General features: G+C 47.2%; 1 protein-coding gene across 1 annotated transcript in view; it reads right to left on the bottom strand.

The window, feature by feature from the left end:
• Positions 1–21,356, bottom strand: part of MARCHF4 (membrane associated ring-CH-type finger 4) — a 113,269-nt gene that overhangs the window by 9,795 nt on the left and 82,118 nt on the right. The window contains exons 2-3 of the mRNA XM_033230338.1: positions 16,649–16,804; positions 10,462–10,654 (exon numbers count right to left, since the gene is read on the bottom strand). Of these exons, the coding sequence (XP_033086229.1) occupies positions 10,462–10,654; positions 16,649–16,804 (349 nt within the window). The remainder of the gene's footprint in view (positions 1–10,461; positions 10,655–16,648; positions 16,805–21,356) is intronic.

Raw genomic sequence — 21,356 nt, 5'->3', positions numbered from 1 at the left:
CTCAATGGGGTTGGCCTTCTGTGACAGAGATGGCTAACTGTCCACCAAAATCCACGCTCCCTTTCCTTGGTATAAAGTTGCCACTGAGAAGAAATTACATTTTCTAGCTTTCTGCACCAAGGTGAGACCAGGTGACTAGTACCGAATGTGACCACAAGCCAGGCCAGCATTTAAGAAATGGGTCTAGGGAGCACTCATTTCATTTGATTTTATAGAATGAGGTTTGCCCAATACAAATAAAAAATAAAAACAAAGAAAAAAGAAATGGGTATTGAGAGAAAATGCATGCAGGGCTGGGGCAAAAGATGACTTATTCATGCTGTCTTTAATTTTCTATTAGCTGGGGGCAAAAGACTCAGCAGCCCAAGGGGCCTGTGGAGCCCAGAGATGGAATGAGCTTGTGACTCCAAATTGCTGTGTGGAAGAGAATCTCCTACTGCTCAGGAATTTCTATTGGGTTAAACCACTGACACATAGGGGCTTATTTTTTTTATATCTGCTGAATATACCCTAACTAACATACCTATAGCTCTAGGTTAGGGGCCACATGAGAAAAGAAGTTTGTGGCTTGATGGCATGTTTCTTATTGTACCCAAAATTTATTATCTGGCTTGAACATCCACCTAATGTATCAAATTGGGGCTATTTCTAGTCACAAACCCACTGCCAACAGACAGGCCCCTCCTGAATCTGTTCTGTGCCAAAGGCAGTTCCCAAGAGATATTCCTAAAATATGTTGAGCTTTGTCAGCACAACTGGGATAAATGAAGTGCCTCTCGAGGGGTCTCCTTGGAAGGGGACAGTGCTGATTTGGCACATCTGCTTCTAAATCAGTCATCTTCATCTCTAAGCATCCAGTCACTTGGCTGTGGAGATAGGTGGCTGTCACAGGAGGCTCCAGTGGGTGGGAAGGAGTTAACACGGAATCCAGAAAACCAGACAAGCCACATGCAAGTAACAGAACGTGGATGGGCATCATCTCGCCAGTTTCTGCAGCTGCTGCTTCTCATGTCAGTTTTGTGGCCCAGCCCAACATTGCTGGGGATGGCCCATGGCCACAAGTGTCAGCCTCTGCAAGCCCTGGCATCTCAGTGTGGAGGTGACATCAAAATCCTGGGATGTCAGACCTGGAAGAAACCTGGAGGTTGTTGGGTTCACCCCTCTCATTTTATAGATGAGGAACTAGTTGGAGAGAGAGGGAGTAACTTGTCCAATGCCATAGAGGTGATTAGTGGCTGATATGGTTTGGCTCTGTGTCCCCACCAAGTCTCATCTTGAATTGTAATCCTCATGTGTCAAGAGAGGGACCTGTAATCCCCACATGTCAAGGGAGGGAGGTGATTGGATCATGGAGGCAGTTTCCCCCATGCTGTTCTTGTGATAGTGAGTGAATTCTCACAAGATCTGTAAGTGGCTGGAAATTCCTCCTTCATTCTTCTCTCTCCTGCTGCTTTGTGAAGAAGGTGACTCCTTCCACTTCTGCCATGATTGTAAGTTTCCTGAGGCCTCCCAAGCCATGTGGAACTGAGCCAATTAAATTTCTTTCCTTTATAAATTACCTCATATCAGGGAAGTTCTTTATAGCAGTGTGAAAATGGACTAATACAGTGGCTATTCTGGTCTTCAGACCTAGATCTGCTTTCTAGTTTCTTATACTGCTAGGCTGCTTCCAACAAATGTTCCAAGTTTCCTAATCAAGAGATTAAAAGGTTTTACATGTAGAGTCATTTATAGCTAGGAGGAGAGGAAGGAATTTTTGTAGCATATATATGTTTTTGTAGTTAATGTGGATTAAAATTAGGTTTGAAAGAAAAATGTTTGTACAATCCTGCTGCCCCCACCCTCTGCCTATTTGCTATAAAATGAGATTTAAATTCCTTCATTTCAGAGGACAGGGGCCAGGCATCTTTAAATCACTGAAAAGAACCTCAGGGGACCACACACAGAGCAAGCTTAAAAAAAACACACAAAACTTTCTATAATTTTGCTGATTACCATATTCTACTGTTTTAAAGCTTTGAAAATAATCTCAGGAACATTCCTTTCCTTCCTTCCCTTGACCCCATTTCAATCACAAGTTAAAAACAAACATGATGAAGAAGAGAGCCTCATTTTTGCAGAGTTGACTATTTGATGTCCAATCTCTTACTTCTGTGGAGTTAAAAAAAAATGTTTTTCAGTGCCAAAGCCCTTAATTAATTTGCTCTTGTTAAATCCTAATAACTTGACCCACTGGAGCAGAGAATGCCCCATTTGTTTGCTGGGAGGCTCTGTCAGCTTCTCTGCAGCAGAGGACAGTGTCATTAGAGATGGCAGAAGAGGAGGCAGGTGGAATGAGGACATTAGATGTAATCAGATCTTCTCATTGAGGGGACACGGGTGAGGGAAGCAAGAACCTTCAAGAAAAAGCTCTGCTCCAAATAAGAGCAGACTTTTATTTACTTGAGGACACAGTTTCAGGCAATCTCTGTTATCTAGGCTGTGGCTGCATTCTGATTATAACAGTTTTGGCAAACATTTCTTGAGTGTTCCCTCTGAGGGGAATCCACTCTGATCAAGCACTTCCTACCTGGTCCCTGATAATTACAAGGGCACACTCCTTTACATTTGCCACAGTGTTAAACCTCTGAACCGCCCTCTGACGATGGTGTTATTATCATATTTCGTAGACAAGGAAAGGGAAGCAGAGAAAAGTGCCAGTTCCTCAAGGTCACAAGGTTAGTAAGAAGCGGAGCCCTGGGCCATTCTGTAGTATGGCCGCCACTTGGGAAACCTACCACTCTGGCCTTTGTGACTCAGTCCTTCCTATTGTTTTCTCATTCTCTATCTTCACCCATCCCTTACTTGGTTAGTGTCCTCTAGTCCTCTGTCCTCAGTCACCTACTCTCTGAGCACTGCAGTATCTCATCAAAACCCACAGCTTCAAACACGTTTTATTGTTCACTTCTAAATCCGTCTTCAAGCCTCATTATCCAACTGCCTACAGAAACCTAGGCATCCATCATAAATTATTTTTTTTATTTGAGACAAGTTTCACTTTGTCACCCAGGCTGGAGTACAGTAGCATAATCAGCTCACTATAACCTCAAACTCCTGGGCTCAAGTGATCCTCTTGTCTCAGCCTCTTGAGTAACTGGAACTGCATGTGTGCACCACCACGCAGGGCTAATTTTTAAAATTTTTGTAGAGATGAGGACTCACTCTGTTGCCCAGGCTGGTCTTGAACTCTTTATTTCAAGTGATCTTCCTGCCTTAGCCTCCCAGAATGCTGGGATTACAGGTGTTAGCCACCATGTCTGGCCTACCAGAGATTTTTAATCCTCTTTTACCACCAGCCCCAACCCCATCAGTCACCAACTCTTGTCAGAACAGGACCAGTGCCCTCAACATCTTCCTCTATGTCACAAGAGGGGACCACCTGTGTGCTATAAAAGGCCTCTCCCTCTTTCTATCCTGACAAAGAGACCTCTTCTTGGTACTGCCTTCTCCTCCTTGTATTCCATAATGTACTCCATGTGTCTTGTTTCTCTTCTACTACAAACTCTTGGCTTAGAGAGGCTCTTGCCTCTCTACCTGGATTTTAGACTTAAGATAGTCCTTTTGTTTTGGTGCCTTTGCTAAGGACAAACCCTTTGGTTGTCCTTTGTTCTATCCATTGCCCATCCCATTCTCAGGCTCTACTACGGTGCCCATTCCCCACTCAAGCCACACCATGGGACTCTCACTCTCCTGAGAGGGACCCAAACAACCCTATCAAATCTACATCCTAAGTACCTCTCAAGGTCTTCCCTACACTTCTTCCCCACTGCCACTGTGTTGCATCTCTTCATTTCTTGCTTAGCCTATTACAAGCATTTTCCAACAAAGTCCTTCCCTTCCCTATTCTGTCCACCTCTGACCCATTCTCTCCATAGTTGCTAGAGTTCAATTTAAAATGCACATCTGATCATATTTCCCCATTTGAAATTTTATCAATGCCTCCCCACCAGCAGTGGGGTCAAATCTGAGTGCCTTAGCACATGACCCATGACTCTGTGGGATTTGGCCTGGCCAACTTCTCCAAGCCCCTTGCCCATCACCCACCTCCCAGCCAAAATATTTGCATTGAGCTATAAAGACTCCCCAATATTTCCTGAGCATACCTGGCTCATGCATGTCTCTGAACCTCCATACAATGCTAGTTCCTTTGCCCGAAATGCTCTTTCCCCCAGTTCTGGATGAACTTTGATTTGTCTTTGGAAATGAGTTTAAAGATAGCGTTCCTTCCTTCAGGAAGCATTCCTGGACTCCCCCAAGAGAGTCAATTGCTCTCTACTCTGCTCTACCTTCCTCTGTACTGTGTACAGCCCATCCTGAATTGTGATTTATTTGTAGACTATGAGCTCCTTGAGGGCAAGGAACTGTGTCCTATTCATCTTTTTGTGAATGTTCTCTAGTTTTGGGAACAAAACGAGGCAGCCAACAAAAGCTACTGAAGGAATGGATATGACCCGCTCTGACTCAAGTTCCTCTTTCCTGGGTTCACGCTCATTCTTATGTTCAGACTTCAGTCCCAGCTCTTATTATATGGGATTCAGTGATTACCTTGTCTGCATCCCGAAAAGAAGAAAGATTCTTGAAAGCAGGTGACTCTCTCATTTTAGTGTACATACCCAGGTTCCTCTGAATCGTATCTTTTCTTTTCTGAGACATGGTCTTGCTGTGTCACCCGGATTGGAGTACAGTGGCATCGTCATAACTCACTGCAGCCTTGACTTCCTGGGCTCAAGTGATCCTCCTATCTAAGCCTCCCAAGTCTCTGGGACTATAGGCACACACCACCACACCTGGCTCTTTTTTTTTTTTTTTTAAGAGATGTCCCTCAGCACACCGCTCCAAAAGGAAAGGTAAATACATTGTTTGGCCTCCCAAAGTGCTGAGATTACAGGCGTGAGCCACTGTGTCTGGCCTGAATAAATATTTTTTAATGAATCAACGAATGGGTTCCCCAAGTTCATGGTAACTAGATTTAGCTTCTCCCACCTGAAGAACCTTTCACCAGAGTGTCTTATAGGGAGATAAACCATCAAACTTCATCTCAACTTTTCAGGCCTCTCTCTCAATTGATGTCAAAATAGCACAATCAAAAAGGAGGTGCAACAATGGCTAACCTCCCAAACCCTGAATATAAGACAGGAGCAGCTGGGACTCACTTAATTTCTGATTGTTACCAGCAGTTATCGTGAGGGTCAAAATATTACTGGACTAATTCCCCCCCAACCTGCCTCCCCAACCAAGCTCTGCATTTGCAGTTTTAAAGAGCAATCAGAGAAGAAACAGATAGTAGAAAAAGCCTTGGAATTAGAGCCAGAGGTTCTTGGCCCAATCCTCTGCTCCACCATTTTCTTAGCTGTGTGACTTGGAGCACAGGTGCTTAAGCCTTTCCTCACCTGTTAAATATGCATCCTAATACTTATCTTGCTTATCTTTTGGGGTTAATCGGTTTCTCTGTTCTTGCAGGGATGTCACAGTTTGTTCCATCCAAAGCAACTTATGTTTGGCTTTCACAGTGGCGTGCATTAGTCTAGAAAGTTAGGACCCTAAGCTAAGAGATGCTTTGTCTGTTGAGGCAGCTTATATCAGTAATTGTACAACCCTCTGGTATAAGGAAGTCTAAAGACATCATCCTCAACTCTGGAGCTGTGCTGCATCAAATAGGGAGCTCAGACTTTCCTGGCAATCATTTCAGGCAAAATCCTTTGGTAAGCACTGAGCCATTCTCCGAGAGTCACTGCTCTGGAGTCTTCTTATTGATCTCTAAGAGCCAGTCAGATGGATACAGCTGTGAATGGGGTTGAAGCGGCTCCAGGAGCAGCAAGCAGGCAGTGTCTCACACCACATCCTCCTGGCTTCCTGGCAGGGCATATCTGCAGAGCTGCTGTTGGCTTTCCGTGAAGGTTCTCCTTGGAGTCCCTCCCACTCTCATGAGCTGTCCCTCAGCACACCGCTCCAAAAGGAAAGGTAAATACATTGTTAACGATTTGTTAAAACCATCCATTTTATGTTTACTCATATTCTTTACTATCTGTGGCCATTTAACAGTCTTAGGGAATAAACAAATTGTCCTTGGTATCTGAAATATAAAGAAAGTCTAGAGACTCATTGTAGCAGATGGTTTTGTTCCTCTTTTCTTACTTAGCCTTTTGAGCCAACACAGGGCCAGACTCATTTTCTTTTCTCCTGATGATAACATTTTTATCCCAGGTGCTGAATTGCTCCACCCATCCAAGGAGCTTGGGCCTATGGATATTGATGCTTTTTGTCAACGTTTTCCTCAACTAGCATTTCTTGAGAAGATGCCCCTTTGCTGAAATCCCTTCCACCCACTCTCTGCCAGGGAGACTCCTCTTCCTCTTCCCACTCACATTATCTTCTTCCACTCTCTTAGGACTTCTGGAAGGGAAGCTTCCCCCTTTTTCATGGAAGCAAACTAACTTATCAGGTTTTCAAACTGTTAAATGCCTCAAATGTAAGACAGATGCCTCCCGTGGCTCTTGCCTTTGTTTCCGCCTTTGTGCAGCAAGAAGACCACGCTGTGCCTCCTTCTGGCAGTCCTGGCCAGGTCTCTGTTCCCTCTTCTAGCTTCTCTGTCTCTCATTGGTTCAGTAAATCTGGTTTGGGTGGCCAGAGGTCAAGGTTCATAGGTGGAGGCAGGAGGTGGTGGGAGAGGGGTGATGGGGACATTTTCTCCTTCTCTCAAAGCAAACTGCACCCTGGGTTGGCATTCTGGAAATTTGATGAAGGTGGAGTGTTGGCTGTGTTACAGCATCACTTGAGTTGGGGGCAACCCCTGGTTGATGGGTGCTTTACTGGGAATGCCTGCTGGGAGCCTGTGGCTTTGGGCTTCCCCGAGCACAGTGACCTGAACTGAGTATGGCTTCTGCAAGAACCCTGGAAATGATGCCCAGGTGGACCCTATACCCATGGTTGTGGGTTTCATCTTCTTGCTCCTGAGTTACTGTTTGGGAGCCAAGAGAATAGCCGGGGACTAGGAGGTGGAGTGTGGTGAGGACTCCCTGCAGAGGGAAGCCCGACTTGCCATCCTGGAGGCTGTAGTTCCTGTCCTACATTGCCCTGAATGAATCTAATGCCAAGTGTGCTCTCTGGAAGTCCCCATGAGTCAGAATGTCTAGTTGAGCCTACAAATAAAGATATCCCTGGCAGGAATTGCAGGCTTTACCCGATTCTCCCTCCAGAGAGCCCACAAAAAGCGGATATTTTTGCACCCAATTGTGCAGTGTGATGCATTTTCCCTCTACTGGACAGAATACTGCACAGAAGGAGAAGCTGAATTTCACCCTCAAACCACCATCATCACTACTGGTTATCATCATTTCGCCATCATCAAAATCCCCATCATCATAACCCCAAGAACCTGTTTGTGGATTCTCACCTTTGCCTGGCATGTCCCACTCTCTTGCAAGATCACATATTACTCCTTTTTATTTCCTCTCCCAGCATTTTCCCCTGCGGACAGCCTCTCCTAGGAAAACACTGAACTGAGAGTCCTACTCCACTGTGGGAGTCAGCCTAAGACAAATGCTTCTGTTTCAGAATTTCACAATCTGAAAAATGGGAAGATGAATACTTGCCCCCACAGTCATGCTCTGAAATGGTCTAGGTTCTTATTATAATCAATACAAATGACAGAGCTGTCTGAACTCCTTAAAGGTGAGATGGTCTAAATGTCAATAGATCTCACCACTTTTGGATGACACTGAAAGCCATTAGGGTCCCTCTGCATTCCTTCTCCCATCCTGTCTCCAAGCAGTCACTGGCTTGTCAGCACAGAACGGATAAATTGTGGTGTGCTTTTGCATTTTGGGTTATTATGTTTTCCGAAGAAAGGAAAACAATGAAAACTCTCAATATTCAGCCCACTCTGCTTCTCCCAATAAACTGAAGGACTGAGTGCCACATGTATATAAGAAAAAGAATTAGAGAGCTAGAAGTGGGCCAGGGAAAAGGCAGGCAGCTAGAAAAAAGCCAAGGAACAGGAGGAGGAGGAGAGATGGCACAGAGCCCTACTCAGAGAGAAACACCATGAGAAGGAGAGACCAGAGCACCAGGCCAGCCTGAGCAGGAGCACTGGGAGGCTCAGAGCCACAGGAAACAGACCTATGCCTGACAGCCCCCTTGCAAGTGGGCCCAGGTGTACTCAAAGTCACAGGTGGCACCTGTAGGTTTCCCATAGGTCACACCATGGACTCCTGCTATCTGGTGCAAGAGAGTTAATGGAATGAGCACTGGGTTGTGAGTCAGGAGAACTTGCTTTTAATCCCAGATAAGAACGTTGAGCAGATTATTTCCTCTCTCTGAGCCTCAGTTCTCTCAGCTGCAAAGCAAGCAAACTAGACTGGTTGATGACCTGGTCTCTTCTATATTCAATTCAGTCTTCAAATCTGTAGAGCCATTGGTGGTAGCAGGTATTTATGCTCCTCTCTTTTGTCCATGCTCCCTCCAGGGAAGGAACATATTTCCCTGCCCTGTTACCCTATTGATGTTGGACTTACTGATGACTAGTGTTAGCCAATAGGCTGTGGGTGGAACGGACACTAGTTCTGAGCAGTGCACTAGTTCTGAGCAGACGTTTTGAGATGCATTGCAAGTTTCCACCAAGCCCTCTTGTGCTTCTGCATTCAACCAGGAAAACAGCACACCCAGTAGTCCCTGCTCCTTTAGCCTGGGTCCCAGCATAAGGAGACACTCAGAGCAGGCCTGAACCCAATGCACAACCAGAAGTTAAACCCAGCCAACCTCAGCAGAGCCAAAGCCATCTCCCAAACCCCTGAATGGGAAATAAATGTTTGTTGTAAGGCACTGCGATTTGTGGAATTGTTTGTTATTGCAGCCAATGCTGACTAGTTGACTAATACATCATGTGACAGGAAAGCATGTCTCATAGAAGGACACATCAGAGACTGATCTAAAGCCTGCCTGAAGGAGAATGAAGGGCAGCTAGAGGGGCCCCTCCACTGTTTCCCCCTTCCATGCCAGACCTGCTATAAACCTCCATATGGAGACACACCTGGCTTTTGGCATCAATAATCCAGGCTCAGCAGGAGTAGGAGGAGAGTGTGGTGGGAGGGGGAAGGAAATTAGAATGCATCAATGTCAAATTGCTCCCCGTTCATAGTCCTCCTGGGCTGCCTGCTTCTCTCACTGCCTAGGTGCTATAATGAAAAGACTCTTGAACTTGGAGTTGATATATTGGTTTAGCTAACTTGAAGAGACAGCAAGATGGCTTAGACAAGTTTACAAGTTCCAGCATCCCTGGTATCTGGCTAGTATAACCAGTATGTGAGTCTCCAGGCTTTTCTGATCCCTAATATTAAAGAACTCCAAAGAAATTCACACAAACATCAGCCCAGCCAAATTCTAGCTAATAGATATTTTTCTGCCAAACAGAGAAGTGTAGCATATTTAATACAATGTACTAATAATGTCCAGAGAGGATAACTGTGGAACTCTAATGCTCCCAGGACTGTGGCTTAGGGGATAACCTGAGAGTTCTAGGGTGGGATGTCTGACCACAGCTTCCCCATCTCCTTAGCTGCTTGGACTGTGTCTTCAGAGTCGCAACAGAGCCACAATCATCTGTTGGGCAAGGGAGGAGAAAGACCCAGCCCTCCACCACCAAAGCTACATGGTGGAAGAAAGGAAGAATACAAACTTGAGGGTGGTGTCAGGGAAGGAGTAGGATCTAAAGCAGTGGGTTCCAATTTTTTTTTCTAAGACACTGAAACCTTTTAAACAAAACTTTATCTGGAACAGAAATACATGTAAATAGATAAAAGAACAGACGCCATGATGAAACAGGAGTGAGGATTTGAAGTCTCTCTGTGCAACATTCCTCTTCCATTCCCTGGCTGGGATGGGGGAGCCTGGAGCTGTGTGTGAGGCCCCAGTACCACACAAAGCTGGAAAACCACTGGACTAGAGAAACTCACGGCATTGAAACAGGCTTAGAGAAAGCTGGAATAAGGCAGGGAGTGGGGGCAGATTCAACCATGGCTGTCTCTAGGCAGTTTGCTGTGAAGAGAATGGAATGAAATGGGCAGGCATCCCTCGTCATGCTTGGCAGTGTAGGGTGCACAGTGGAGAGGAGGCCATGCACACCCTGCTTGAGGTGCATAGACTTAACAATTTTTCTCAAATTCTCCTAGAGGCAAGCCTCATCTTTATCTTCAACTGTGCAGACAGGTTTGTTTAGGAAATATCTAGATCTTCCTTCTTTTCCCTGCCTCCTCCCACTTCCCATCCACTCCTTGAATCCAAGCCTCTGGCCTCTCCTGAGCTCACAGGTCTCAAGCCTGGGGCCATATCTGCTTCAGCCTCCCACAATGGGGGATCCTGAGGGATCTGTCCATCCCACGAGCACATGATTCCCCACTTCCCATGGAGGCAAGCCCCCAGACCCACCTATGCACACCACGTCCATGAAGCCATACATCCCATAGCAGATCTGGAAGAGAAGGTCTTGGCGTTGCCATCTTGCCGAGGGGCTGAAAGTTGACCAGATGAGCCAAGAAATACTGGCGATGAGGAAGAGGGAGCCCAGGATGGCGGCTGCAACCTGAACCTTCTCAATGACCGTCAGAGAGATGGCCTGCCACTGTGGGGGAGAGAGTGGCCAGTTAGCAGTCGTTTGGATGCCCTCATCCCATTCCCACCCCTCTTCCGTCTGCTGCTCCAACAGCCCACCTCTGATTTAGGATTTAAGCCAGGGCTTTCCACCCTGTGGTACAATGTGCATTTTGCAGGTTTCTGAATTTCACATTGAACTTTAGATGCAGAGAAAATCTCTATCACACCAAATGATTACAGTTAATTGTAAGGAGGGGGCTCTAGGTGGGCATGGCTGGAAAGGAAGACCCTTAGACTTGATTATGATATAGACAGAGAAATGGAGAGAATGATGAAAATGCAGAGCTAATGAGGGTGGTGTTCTAGGCCCCCTGATTTTTTTTTTTTTTGAGACGGAATCTTCGCTCTGTCGCCCAGGCAGGAGTGCAGTGGCATGATCTCACTGCAAGCTCCGCCTCCCAGGTTCATCCCATTCTCCTGCCTCAGCCTCCTGAATAGCTGGGACTACAGGTGCCTGCCACCATGCCCAGCTAATTTTTTTGTAGTTTTTAGTAGAGATGGGATTTCACCGTGTTAGCCAGGATAGTCTCGATCTCCTGACCTCATGATCTGCCGCTTTGGCCTCCCAAAGTGCTGGGATTACAGGTGTGAGCCACCGCGCCTGGTCTGCTCCCAGATGGCTCTTTTCAGAGAAACACAGTCTATTTTCTAACTAATAGGTGCTGAGAGTGCACAGGCTTTTTTGTTTTTGATTTTGTTTGTTTGTTTGTTTCTTGCTTTCTACAACATCACCTTGCATGCCACTTAATTTATATGCTAGAGATTACCAATTCAGTAGACCAGGGAATGAGATGTGGGGAGAGAGAAGAAAAACAGCTTATTTTACTGAATGTATATCAACACTATTATTTCATTTTTTAACAGAAAATGCCCTGTGCTTATAGCAGTATTGACAGATGGGTTAAAGGCTAGGGTGTGGGTGAGTTTCAACACTGAAATTCTATGATTCTGTGGCTGATCCAGGCAGTACAGGTCTGAAGGAGCCAGGAGTTAGATTTTTAGCTTGGGGTTTATTCATGCAGTTACTCAACGAATACATATCGAGTATTTTCTATGTGCTGGCCACTATGCTAGGGGTTGGCAATGAAGCTCTAGGCGAAAACAGACAAGGTGCCTGCCCTTATGGAGCTTATAGTCTAGGGAACTTAGACAACAATATAATTATTTGCACATGCAATTCATCAAGGGTAAGTCAGGGAGGAACATGGCACAGTGAGAGCCGGTGACAGGGGGATTCGACTTCCGAGAAGAAGCGATGCTTGAGTTGACTAGGTTACTAGTCAACTAGGCAATGGAAGGAGGGAAGAGTGCTCCCAGCAGAGGGAAGAGCATGTGCAAAGGCCTGTGCCAGAAGAAAACATGGGAAGGATAAAAGCCTGGGAGAAGATAAGAGTGGGTGGAGTGAGACAGCAAAAGAGCTTGTGGGGTGAGACAACTGGAAAAGGAAGAATGAGAGATCACACAGGACCTTGTAGAATATGCAGAGACTTTGTGCTTTGTCCTAAGTGTAGATGTGACGATATGAATGGTTTTATGCAGAGGACTGACAGGATCAAATTTGGGAAAGTAGGGGGAAGGACATCTTTTGATTGGAGACATTTGCATAACACTCCGCAAAGAACACCCCCAGAAAGCATTTCACTCTGAACTCTGAGAAAAGGCAGACTAGTTTCCCTCTGCCAACAGGGAGACCTGGATGGAAGCATTGATTCATTCTGGCTGTAGCTGGGATTGGCCTGGCCAGTGGCCCCCAGGGAATTGTAACCGTAGGGAAGCATTTCACTTGCTGGTCCAGACATAGGACATCAGCCTCTACATTTAATTATACAGATAGCCTCCATTACAGGTAATTGGGCCTTTACATTTTCCACTGTTTCCCCTGCCTAGGGTTACACATAATGAAAGGATTTTCCAGAAGATGACTTCATCATACAGACTTCTTTCATGCACAACAAATGCTTTTTCCAGGGCCTGCCCTGCTGCCTGGAAAGAGGGCTTCTGGCTGAGTTTTTGTTTCTACCATTGAAGCATCCATAATCCTCACTTTCTCCTGCTCCTCTAGACTTCAAAAATGCCAAATATAGAGGCACAGAAAGCTTCTCTTCATCCCTAAAACCCCTTCTACCAGCTCTGAAGCCAGCTGTGGAACCTAAATGGGGCTTCTGACTGCAGTGTGAAGTGTGACGAAGGAGCAGGGTGGGGTGCTATGGACAAGGCACTCTCCCCGTCTGTCCCATATGAGGCTCCACAGAGATGACGAAGAAAGCAGAGAGTGAGCGAGCTCTGAAAACTCACAGGAGGGCTGGGAGGGGGAGATGGGCACCCGGGGCACCAGGTTGCCACCAGATCCCCACTCTGATCTCAGTATCATGAGGTTTCTCCATCCTCTGAACTCTCATCCTGCAGCACCAATGAACGGAGAGACAAGGGGAAAAGCACAGAGACTGGATGTTGTATGTCTTAGAACAGGAAGGAACACCGAGTGAGGGATCAGATGACCCGATCCTGACTGGGCTCCGCTCCTACGCGCTGAGTGTGACCTAGGAGAAGTCAAGAAATCATGAGGACCCTCAACTTTCCTTTCTGTAAAATAGAAATAATTGGTCTTTCCTGCTTCCTAGAGTGTTACGTAAAACAAAATCACTCTTAAACCAGTGCTTTGAAGGGTGTTCTTAATGATGTTTCAGCAAAAATACAGATCAGCGTGTCAAGGCGGGGGTATTCTCAAACGTGCCTGAGCAGAGGTTAAGACCTGGACCCAGGAGTCAGACCCCCACATCCACTCTACCACTCAGTAGCTGTGTCAGCCTGGGCACGTTGCTGAACCCTTCTGTGCCTCCATGGTCACATCTGTAGCTTAGGAAAAATAATAGTGCTCACTTCACTGAGTTGTTTTCAGGACTAAATTATACAATATATGTGAATATTTAGAACACTGACTGACACCTAATAAGCACTAACTAAATGTTCATTAATAATTGCAATTCAGATGTAACAAAGAGAGGGTAGGAAGCAGCCACAAAGCCTTGAGACCCTCAGAGCCATGCTGTGCCTCCTTCCTCAGTGGTTCTTCTGGCTGGAAATATTGCTTCTGGAGGGTCGCTAAGATGATGCCCCATAGGACACTAAATAGTGTATTATTTCTCACTACTTTTTTTCTTTGTTTCTGAGACAGGATCTCGCTCTGCCACCCAGGCTGGAGTGCAGTGGCATAATCCTAGCTCACTACAACATAGACCTCTTGTGCTCAAACAATCCTCCCACCTCAGCCTCCTGAGTAGCTGGGACTACAGTCATGGGCTACTATGCCCAGCTAATTTCTTTCATAGAGACAGGGTCTCATTATGTTGCCCAGGATGGTGTTGAACTCCTGGCCTGAAGTGATCCTCCAGCCTCAGCCTCCCATCAGAGCTGAGATCACAAGTGTGAGCCACCATGCCTGGCCTATTTCTCATGACTCTGTCTGGGGCATGAACCAGGAGGTAAGATAACCAGGAGACCTGGAAGGAACTTCCCCTCTCTGGTAGCAGAGGCAGTCCTGGGATTCCCATCCATCGCTCCGCCCACTTGTGGTGGGGCCTGCCAGCTCCATCCTACACTGTAGATGATCCAGCTGGGCTGGGGCATAGCAGCCCAGAAGGTGCCCACTGTGCTGAGCAGGCAGCTTTCTCACATGTTGCTGGACCTGAGGAGTGCAGGACATACAATTGGGACATTTTGGACCACAACCACACAAAACCACTTCTAATCCAAACTACTTCCTTCTTCCAGTGCTATCCAGAAGTGAGACGGCATTTTCTGAGCACACACCATTGCATTTCCAGGAGCAACAGAATCAGAGGGAGCCTCCACAAGTGAATGTCAAGAAACTCACAGTGGAAGACAGGGTAGGGACTCAGGAATAGATCCATATGGACCCTCAGAGATCCATATTGCTAACACTGCCACTTGCTTACCTGACTTGGGAGATTAGAATAACCTTTTCATTTTTTACCCCCAGGAAAAAGTTATCCCTAAATGCATTTTCACTTTATGAGCCAAGGGTAGAGCCAAGGAAGGGTGCTTTGGGCTGGGTGGGCTGGGTTCACAGGTTTGGAATCTGACCCTTTCTTGAGGCTTGAGCTGGATGAAAAGAAAGGGGAGGGTTAATGCATTCAGGCCCCTGCTGGAGCCCAGAGGATGTGGAGTCAGCTGTCTCGTGACACTGCTATTTTAAGACACTTTGAGATTTTGAAATGAATTGAAGATGGAACCAGCAGCAGGGAAAGGCACCTCTTTATGACCCCTTGGTATACTAGTCTAAGAGGGCTAAGGTGCCTGGGGCTTTTAGTGCCACCTTCCAGAAATGCCCCACAACCCCAGCATACTTGTGTGTGTGCAACACACATACACACAGAGACTCATTCTTGGGATTGCCCCATGTAAAACTCCATGGGGTGTAAAACAAAACACCCTGGACACCATAGCTGTGGGTGCTTCCAGCTGCTCCTCCATACAAAGACTCCATCGCCACCACCCCTCCCAACCCCCATTACACCTCCTGGGCTTTCAGGACTCCCCCCTCCACCACCACCCCAGAGAGGAGGAGTGAAACTGTGCCATGAGCTGAAGTCCCCATCCTCACCCTCGTGCTCGCTAATTGATTATGTGGCAGCTTAATTGGCTGATCATGCATATGTGGAGGTATTTTCAGAAGCAAAATGCTCTCTGTATGTGTGTGTGCCTCGAAGGAGAGTTGCTTGATTTGGGGCATTTGTGAGGGCGGCACAGGCCTGCCAGCTTCTCTGGGGACAATGGATGTGTCAGGGCAGGGATAGAGTGGTGGGGGCAGTCATAGGAGCCCTAAGTTCTGTCTGAATCTGTGTGGCAGGCCCTCATTTTACCCTGGTCCTACCTGCCTTTCCAGGATAGCTTTTTAATATTATTCTCTTCCCTTCTTCTATTTCTTATTGCTTATATTCCCATTTTTCTCTGCCTCCCTCTCCTATTTCTTCTGTTTTACCTCTGTTCTTTGCCATTGGAAGAGTGGTCTCTGAACCAGAAGCATCAACAGGTCCTGCTCCAGACCTACCGAGTAGCCTGCATTTTGACAAGACTGCAGATCAATTACATGCACATTGATGTGTGAGAAGTGCCATTGAGTCTATTCTTCCTATTTCTTCTTCTTCGTTTGTTTTTTTTTTTTTTTTTTTTTTTTGAGACAGAGTCTCGCTCTGCCGCCCAGGCTGGAGTGCAGTAGCTCGATCTCGGCTCACTGCAAGCTCCACCTCCCAGGTTCATGCCATTCTCCTGCCTCAGCCTCCTGAGTAGCTGGGACTACAGGCGACCACCACCACACCTGGCTAATTTTTTGTATTTTTAGTAGAGACGGGGTTTCACCATGTTAGCCAAGATGGTCTCAATCTCCTGACCTCATGATCCACCCGCCTCGGCCTCCCAAAGTGCTGGGATTACAGGCGTGAGCCACCGTACCCAGCCTTTATTTCTTATTTACCAGCCCGTAGCTTGATCTCAATCCTTCTCCTCACCCCTCCCACCTTCTGTCTTTTTGTTTCCTGTTCTCTTCTGCCCTCTGGCCCTTCTCTTTTTCTTCTTCTTCCCTCCCTCCTTCATTTCTTCCTTTCCTTTCCTTCTTTCCTCCTCTCCTTTCTGCATTCATTTATTCATCCATCACTTACTTATTCTCCCTTTTCCATCTGATTCTCCACACTTCTTTCCTTCTGTATCTATTTCCCTCTCTTTGTCCCATCTCTTCCTCTTCTTCTTGCTGAAGCTTAAGAGAAAACACAAATGTCCTTTCATTCCCTCCTGCCCCACACCGCACACCGTGCTTGCCCACCCAGCCCATCTCCTTCCTTTCCCTCAAACTGTCCTGAATCTAAGGTGAAGCAAGCCACCTGCTGAAGCAGGTGGTGTGGAAGCCCCAGGCCCAGCATCCCCACCGGGCAGCCCTGGGTCGTACCTGCAGAGGATTTTTTGTGCTTATGGCGATGACGTGGTACTTGTAGTAGCACAGCTCGCAGCTCCAGCAGCCCCGCTCGCTGATCCACTTGATGAGGCAAGGCTGGTGTGTGCACTTGACCGAGCCGTCGCAGCGGCACGGGCTCAGCAGCTCCCCCTGCAGGGAGAGAGCACAAGGTGATGAGGCTGAGACCTACAGTGGCTAGTGGGTGGGTGATGGGCAGGAGCATGGCAGCTGCAGCCTGGTTTGGGCCACCCAAGTAGGCCACAGGCTTTGTTTGGGGGCACCAGACTCCACAGAGGAGGCCTGGGCTCCTGCACCCCCACCATGAGAGCCAAGCCGTGTTGGTCAGCACAACTAACAGCTCTGAGCCCCTGCTCCTACTTGTTACAGCACAGTACTATTAATTCCTAGGGTTTTACGAAGATGAGTGGGCTGGTTTCTGCGGAAGCGTCTGCTGTTCACAGTGGGGTGTCAGGCTCCAGAAGCGTCTCTGTGAAGGCTCGGCCAAGGGTTGCAAACTCAAATGCCCTCGAGGACAGACAGGCAACACAGATAACAAAAGCTAGCTAGCGGAGACTGAATTGGAAGGCTCAGACCCAAGTTAAAGGGAAAGCCGCCATCAGCTCTAACCAGTGTAGATGTGGGGATCTAGGATGTTGGGCAGATGCCCTCACTGAAGGCCTGGGTCCCTCCAGCCACCCTTGGGCCTGGCTGGGGTTAGCTGGGAAGCCCAGCTTGGAGAAGTTGGAATCAGAGAGGCAGAGGACTAAACTGAGCAAGACGGTGTCAGGATTTGAAACTTCCTTTGAGTGGACTACAGCGTTGGGCTCACTCTCCAGAACTTCTCATGACCACATGTCAGATGGTCGTGGCCGAAACCTGTGTTTTTTGTTTGTTTGTTGTTTTTGAAACAGGATCTCACTCTGCTGCCCAGGCTGGAGTGCAGTGGCACTATCGTGGCTAACTGCAGTCTTGATCTTCTGGGCTCAAGTGATCCTCTGGCCTCAGTCTCCCAAGTAGCTGAAACTACAGACATGCACCACCATGTCCGGCTAGTTTTGTTTTTTTTTTTTTTTTGTAGAGATAGAGTTTCATCACGTTGCCCAGGCTGGTCTTGAAATTATGGATTTCCATCTGCCTCTGTAATCACGCACTTGGCTGCAGACTGTAGAATCGGCTCTTCCTTCTAAGATTCCTGGAATCATATTTCTTTTCCATTTCAACTCTTATCACTCAAGGATCTCACAGTGGCCTGGATGAGGTTTGGAATGTTCTTTTGCACCTGGTCTACCTGTCAGCTGTTACTCTCTGTCTTCAAGATGATTCAAATGCCGCCACCTACTGGGAGTGGTCCCTGGCTGCTCCAGGTTGAGCACAGTGCTTTGAGCTCTGAGTGCCTTATGCTGAGTGACTTGGGTACATCCTTGTTAGCATGCTTGGCGCATCATTATGAAGATCTACACATATCCCTGTCTACCCACCAGAGGAGCCCCACAAGGCAGGGTGAGGTATTCATCTTTGCACCCCTTTCCTCCAGTGGCAAGCCCTGTACCCAAGGTGCCAAGCCCTAAATAAGTTTTCATATTTGAATAAGTACATAAAAAATAAATCAAGTGTCTTCTCATGTTGCCTGCATTGCCTTGAGGAACAGGAATGAGATGCCTACTCCATAAGAATGGGAACCACATCCATTTTGTTAACTCTGGGAACAAACATCTTACTCAGTGCCTGGCACTCTGTATTTGTGCAATGAATGAACTTGGCAGAAATGCTCAGGTGCTCATCCCCATGAAACCCTCCTTGGTTCCCCACTCTGCTCCTCCAGTATCAACAGGCCCCCTTTGCTGTGGCTCCAGGCCCTTCCCATACCCTCTGTTATAGCACGCCCCCATTTGCTCCTCACAGGGACAATATCTTACCCATCTTTGCAGCCCTAACATCTAGTAAAGGGCCTGGTAAATTTTGATACTCAACACAACTTTGAGAGCTGAATGCATGCATATCTGTCTTATGAACGAGAGGTTTTGCTTCTCTAGGACATGGCCAGCCTTTGGCTCCAGGTAGGCAGCTACCTCCTGGAGAGGAAAAGAAGAGGCGGGACATGCCCACGTTGCTGGGCACTCAGCACACTCATCAAGGCCTAAGGGCCCTTGTACTGAGGAGCTGCTATATGACTCTGAAAAGGAAACAGGAGGGGGTGAGTGGAGAGACGTGCTGGGGGAGGGGCGAAATTCCTCATTATTTGTGGCAGCATTTCCTAGGCTCATTAATTCTAACAGGATGAGCTGGGTTTGATTAATCGGGTTGTTAAGCAGCCATGTCAAATTGCCCATCAGGTAAGAGACATTACTTCTGGTCCCTGGCAATAGTGCTGAGCGACAGTGAAGTCTCCACGCCTTGCTTCCCAAGCAGCAGCCAAGAGACAAGGCAGGAAGAGCTGCTGCCTGGGGCATAGCTGATAACAAGACCTGGGCTCTGGTTGTGGGACCATCAGGGCTCACGGGAGCCCCCCGAGCCTCAGCATGCTAATCTGGGTGGAGAAAGGAGGAGCATGACCTGGCCTAATCCAAGTGACTGGCTGAGGGTCAAGAGGGCAGGACTATGCTGCTTCCCCTCCAGAGAACCATTCATTTCCCTTTAGGGAGAAGAAAACCCCAAAAGGCAGCATAGGGACTTGCTTCTGGCATTACAAATATTAGAAAGCAAGGATGGTCCAGGTGAGGTGGATCATGCCTGTAATACCACACTTTGGGAGGCCAAGGCAGGTGGATCACTTGAGGTCAGGGGTTCAAGACCAGCCTGGTCAATATGGCAAAACCCCATCTCTACAAAAAATACAAAAATTAGCTGGCCATGGTGGCATGATCCTAAAATGCCAGCTACTCAGGAGGCAGAGGCAGGAGAATTGCTTGAACCCAGGAGGCAGAGGCCGAGGTTGCAGTGAGCAGAGATGGCACCACTGCACTCCAGCCTGGGTGACAGAGTGCAACTCCATCTCAAAAAAAAAAAAAAAAAAAAAGTAAATAAAGCAAGGACAACAAATTGTTAGAAAACTTTAACTTTGATAAAGGAAGTGATGATCAGGGATTTGCTGTGGGGGTTGGGGGGAATCCAGAAACAAGCTATTTTAACTCTGGCATTCAGGCAAGTTTTGTAGGTTATGATTTAGTGTATTTCTATGTACATTTTGGGGAAAGCCCATCATCTTTTTAGTGTTTAGAGCTTCTAAAAAGCATTAACAGAGACTCTTTGCCAACTTCTACTGGTCAGACCTGTATGTCTCCAAGAACAACAGAAGTGGAAATGAGCCAGACGGATTCAGGCTAAACTTAGGAAGACGCTCCTTGCAGTAAACTCTGTTAAAAGCCGAAATGGTGCTACGTGGACACTGAGGTGAATTCCAGCCCCCTCTGCCCTAGTAAAATTCTCTCAATATAATAGATATCCCTGAGGAGAAAGGTTAAATGACTCCCTCAAGGTCACACGGCCATCAGACTCTGAGCTTCACCACCCGCTCTGCTCATCCGCCTTCCATCCTCTGGTTCCTGCTGCCCCACCTGCACCTGTGCCTGTAAGTCTCCCCTTCTCCAGGTCCCACCCCAATTCCTGGCCCAGGTCAGACCCTCAGCCAAGTCTCCCATCATTACCCACAGTTTTTCATTTCATCATTTTCAAATGCTCTGGGATTAGAGCTGCTCCTACATACCCCATAGAACTGAGCACATCAGCGATGTACAATTAAAGTGTGCTTACTAATTGAACAGGCCCCAGGGTATGGGAAAAGACAAGCCCTTCTGGCCCAGCTACTGAGGCTCCAGCATTTGGGCTGGGAGGATTACTGTGATCTTGTTTGCAGAGCTCAGCAAACTCCACAGATCAAAGGGGCTCATTAATGCAAAGGGCACTAGACACTTCCTCAATGATCTGCTCAGAGTGTTGGGGCCAGAGACTGCCCTGGGAATGACTGAAACAAGACAAATGGAATCTTCTCTAATCATCTGGCCCCCAAGGGACACACTGTGGGGGAGGGGTTAAGAACATGGTTTTGGGAAACAGCCGCTTCATTTTGCACCAGCTGTGCAAATTTAGCCAAATCTCTTAACCTCTCTGAGGCTCCATTTCTTCATCTTTCCATGGCAAGTAACTCTTACCTCCTCAAGGGTAGTTGTAAGGATTTTTTTTTTTTCCTTTGAGACACGATCTCCCTCTGTTGCCCAGGCTGGGGTGCAGAGAGGAATGATCATGGCTCACTGCAGCCTTGACCTCCCCAGGCTCAAATGATCCTCCCACCTCAGCCTCTTGAGTAGCTGGGACTATAGGCACATGCCACCATGTCCAGCCACATGTATTGTATTTTTTGTAGAGATGAGATTTCACCATGTAGCCCAGGCTGATCTCAAACTCCTGGGCTCAAATGATTCTCCTACCTCAGCCTCCCAAAGTGTGGGGTTTACAAGCGTAAGCCATTGTGCCTGGCCTGTAAGGATTAAATGAGATCATGCATGCAAGGGTTTGACACAGTGCATGGCACAAGTAAGTCCTCCTGTTAAACTGTTACAATTCTAACTCACATTTCTGTAAGAACTTTAATGTCATAGTTTTTTCTTATACAACTCTATTTCCTACTGTCACTCCAAGACAGGTGAAACAGATAAGGAAGGGAATGACTGCCGAAAGAAAAGAGTCAGTTTGTGTCACCAAAAAC

Source organism: Trachypithecus francoisi, unplaced genomic scaffold (assembly GCF_009764315.1).
Source record: "Trachypithecus francoisi isolate TF-2019V2 unplaced genomic scaffold, Tfra_2.0 Lachesis_group13, whole genome shotgun sequence".
Classification (NCBI taxonomy): domain Eukaryota; kingdom Metazoa; phylum Chordata; class Mammalia; order Primates; family Cercopithecidae; genus Trachypithecus; species Trachypithecus francoisi.
The sequence above is the reverse complement of the archived record's forward strand: the minus strand, read 5'-3'. Positions and strand labels throughout refer to the sequence as shown.